This window comes from Leuciscus leuciscus (assembly GCF_965113295.1).
Source record: "Leuciscus leuciscus genome assembly, chromosome: 2".
Lineage (NCBI taxonomy): Eukaryota > Metazoa > Chordata > Actinopteri > Cypriniformes > Leuciscidae > Leuciscus > Leuciscus leuciscus.
This window is the reverse complement of record NC_138726.1, coordinates 61,922,148-61,925,868: the sequence shown is the minus strand read 5'-3', so window position 1 is coordinate 61,925,868 and position 3,721 is coordinate 61,922,148. Positions and strand designations below refer to the sequence as shown.

General features: G+C 56.5%; 1 protein-coding gene across 1 annotated transcript; it reads right to left on the bottom strand.

Annotated features, from left to right (window-relative positions):
• Positions 1-1,382: 1,382 nt before the first annotated feature.
• Positions 1,383-3,308, bottom strand: LOC309483555 (uncharacterized protein; the record flags this gene model as incomplete). The annotated part of the gene is made up of 2 exons (XM_082149447.1): positions 3,215-3,308; positions 1,383-3,183 (listed from the first exon to the last, which is right to left on the bottom strand). Exon 2 carries the CDS (start codon positions 2,817-2,819, stop codon positions 1,383-1,385), a length of 1,437 nt encoding a protein of 478 aa, XP_082005573.1. The 5' UTR covers positions 2,820-3,183; positions 3,215-3,308.
• Between the last annotated feature and the right edge of the window lie 413 nt (positions 3,309-3,721).

Genomic DNA, 3,721 nt, shown 5'->3' with positions numbered 1-3,721 from the left:
TTGATAAGCTCGACCGTCGAAGGCGAATCTCAAGAATGGCCTGTGACGGGGAGTTATTTGGATCTGGAAATACGCGTCTTTCAGATCGAGAGAGATAAACCAGTCTCCTGGGCGAACTTGCGCAAGGATCTGTCTGGTTGTAATCATCCTGAACGGCCGTCTCATGAGAGCCTTGTTCAGATGTCTCAGATCTAAAATAGGTCTTAATGCTCCGTCCTTCTTGGGAACGAGGAAGTAACGGCTGTAAAAGCCTGACTCGCTCGAGGAAGGATGAACTTGTTCTATGGCCCCTTTTCGCAGCAGCTTTGCTATTTCTGCTTGAAGCAGATGCGCTGTTTCCAAACTCACTTTCGTTTCCGTCTGCGCTAGAAAGCGCGGAGGGCGACGAGCAAATTGGAGCGAATAGCCGTGTCTTATAGTGTTGAGCACCCATTCTGACGCGCCCTGAATAGCTTCCCATGCTTTTGCATGCATAGCTAGGGGTCGAATGGTCTCTGGGTTCAGATCGCCGCGTTGCGCGGGATGGGGAACCTGTACCAGAGAGGATGGGGCGGCGCACGCGCCGCCGATGCTCGGACACGAGGGCAGAAGAACAGGGCTGGCCGACTGTGCAGGTTTTAGAAGCTCGATCTCGGACGATGGAGCGTGAGCTGCTGCCAAATAACCCAGGCGCGAGAGCGGCGTGGGGATAATGGTGTCTGAAAGTGGGTGCGCGTGCTCGTGAGCTGGCGCGGGATTTGCACTTATGACACGGCCAGTGTTTGGGAGCTTTATGAGGTTTGCAACCTGTCTGGCAGAGCGGGTAGTGGGCAGGTGTGAGCACAATGCTGTGGGCACATTTTCTGCACTTGATGCTCGAGCGGAAAGTTTCCGCTTTAAGAGATAGCGCTCTGGACGCGTTGCCATGGGAACCTGGTCTGTGTGAGGCAGTGAGCACACGGGAGTGGGCATTTTTCCTACACTTAATATCCCTGCGGCTTGAGCCGTAGCAACTTGAGGTAACTGAGTGACAGAGCGAGCAGCGAGTAGGTGTGGGCACGGAAGTGTGGGCACATTTCCTACATTTAGTACTCGAGCGGTGTGAGGCCGCTTTATGAGAGAGCGCTCTGGGCGCGTTACCATGGGGATTGTACATGTGTGAAGCAGTGAACACGTGGGCGTGGGCACATTTTCTACACTTAAAGCACTTATACTCTTTTTGAGATTTATCTGAGTCGCCGTGAAAACGGCGTTTGTGTGCAGGCGAGCGAGTGTCATTACTGGCTCGTTGGCTGCGGTGTGTGCTGCTGCAGTAGCCTGAACATAGGGGACTGACAGAGCTGTACGTTTCGATGGCGGTCCGGACGTAGCGGGACCCAACCATCTTTTCCACCTTGCGGATGCTAGGAGGACTTCGCGGGCTCAGGCTTCAACGCGATCTTGGGCCGCGGGCCCCGTGGGGGCGGCGGTCTGTGACGGCTGGTCGAGCGTGACCTGGGGCGACTGCCCTGGCGTCGCTGCGAAGCGCTGGGAGGCCTGGAAGAGCGCTGGTTAGAGCTGCGCACAGGAGGCTGAGTTTGAGGGCGGCCTGTGGCTGGGCTCGAACGGCGGGGTAGGAAAAGGTTCATCGCCTGTGACGCCTTCTGTACTTCGGAGAACCGATCCACAATTCCGCTGACCGCAGGGCCAAAGAGGCCGGTGGGCGAAAGTGGCGCGTTCAGGAAGACAGCGCGCTCTGAGTCACTCATGTCAGCGAGAGTCAGCCAGAGGTGTCTGTCGATGACGGTGAGCGCGGCCATGGATCTGCCGATGGCTTGAGCAGCGGTCTTGGTGGCGCGTAGCGCAAGATCCGTAGCGCTGCGCAGATCAGTTAAGGCGGACGGACCCGAGCCCTTCTCATCCAGCTCACGGAGGAGGTCGGCTTGAAGGATCTGAAGGACGGCCATTGAGTGCAGGGCGAAAGCGCGGCCGGCGAGAGCTGAGGTGGTCCTGCAGGCTTTAGACGGCAGGGCAGACTTTGAGCGCCATCTAGCAGACGGCGGGCAAAGGTGCGTTGCCACAGCTTCCTCAACGGCGGGGATAGCGTTATAGCCGTTCTCGGCGGCTCCGTCCACCTGGGAGAGAGCCGAGGAGACTGGCGAGCGGAGTCTGGTGGAGAACGGAGCGTTCCAGGATTTAGAGAGCTCGGTGTGGAGCTCAGGCAGGAAGGGTGCTGACCTAGAGGCAGGCGCAGGGCGGCGGCTAGGTAGAAAGCACCCGTCAAGGCGATTGGGCTCCGGCTCCTTAGGTGGGGACCAATCCAGTCCCATTCTCTCGACCGCTTGAGTGAGGAGGCGGAGAAGCTCCGCGTCAACACTGGCACGTGATCTGGTAGACTCCAAAGTCGAGGGGGCGGAGCGGTGAGAGCCCGACCAGTCCTCGCTGTCAGACGCGAGCAGAGAGCAGCTGTCAGCGGCATCATCTGCATCATCCCCCAGGACGACGGCAGTGCGGGCAGAGGCCGGCAGCTGCGCGTCGGTGAAGGGTGGGGGGGAAGGAGAGAGCGAGGCTCGCGGGAGAGGTTCCGGCGAGCGCTCAGCTGTAGCGTCCAGTTCCGGCGGCCTTTGGGAGCGACGTTTCTTCTTACGTGGCCCAGAAGAAGTGGCCGGAGAAGGTGGAGGTTCCTCGAACTTAGCGAGTCGAGCCCGTAGGGTCGACATCGGTAACTCCTCACACTGATCGCAGCCGCCCTCGGAGAGAGCGCGGGCTGCGTGGTCGAAGCCCAGGCAGAGAGTGCACAACACGTGGCAGTCTCCGTCGCTGAGCGCGGCTCTGCACGAGCCACAGGATGAGCGAGGCATTTGCAACAACGCCTCGCGCTCTTTTAGATGCAGGTGTGTCGCGGCGGACACACAAACACACAACACAGAGCAATGAAAGGATATATATGCCGGATGGCGCAGCAGGCAGGGAAGGCTGAAGGCGGCGAGCGGCCGGCGTCCTCAGGCTGAAATCCTCGGCGTGCTGGTCGCTTGATTCGACGGCGGCTTCCTCGAAGATCAGCGATGCGAAGAGCTTCGCTGAAGAGACAGAAATCAGTGAAGCAGCCTCTGTTCCTTGCTTATATACGCTAAGCCACACCCCTAATGACGGGCTGTGACGCATTAAGCGCGCCAAGCGCGCTCATTGGACGTGACGTCACGCGCAAGGCTCAGCCATAGGCTGCTGCAGTTGCCGCAGAGCAGCCAATGGGCACGCGATTCGCCTGCCCTAGGTCTGCAGGCTGCCGCACTGCGTTGACAAAGTTTAAAAAAATTAAGGATAATTTTTGGCTTCAGTATCTCGAGAAAGGAGACTTTCCCGCAGCGTAAGCTAGCTTACGCAATACGAGAGAACCTCTCGTAAGAGAACACAATTTATTCATTTTCAAAAATTCCAAGGGCCATTTAGAAGAGACAATATTGTTGTTCACAATTTTTTTTTTACAAATATTAACACCATTTATAAATTATGATGACTCCCATAGATGACTCCCCTATAGCTTGCCACTATTCTTTAACTGGTTTTCTATCCTCCTTTCAAAGTGCTCCTGCTCACTGATAAAAAGATAAACTTTTTTTTTTTTTTTTTTTAAAGGACATCCATGGTGAATTTGATCTTGGCACCGTGTGTGTGTGTGTGTGTGTGTCTGTGTGTGTGTGTGTGTGTGTGTGTGTGTGTGTGTGTGTGTGTGTGTGTGTGTGTGTGTGTGTGTGTGTGTGTG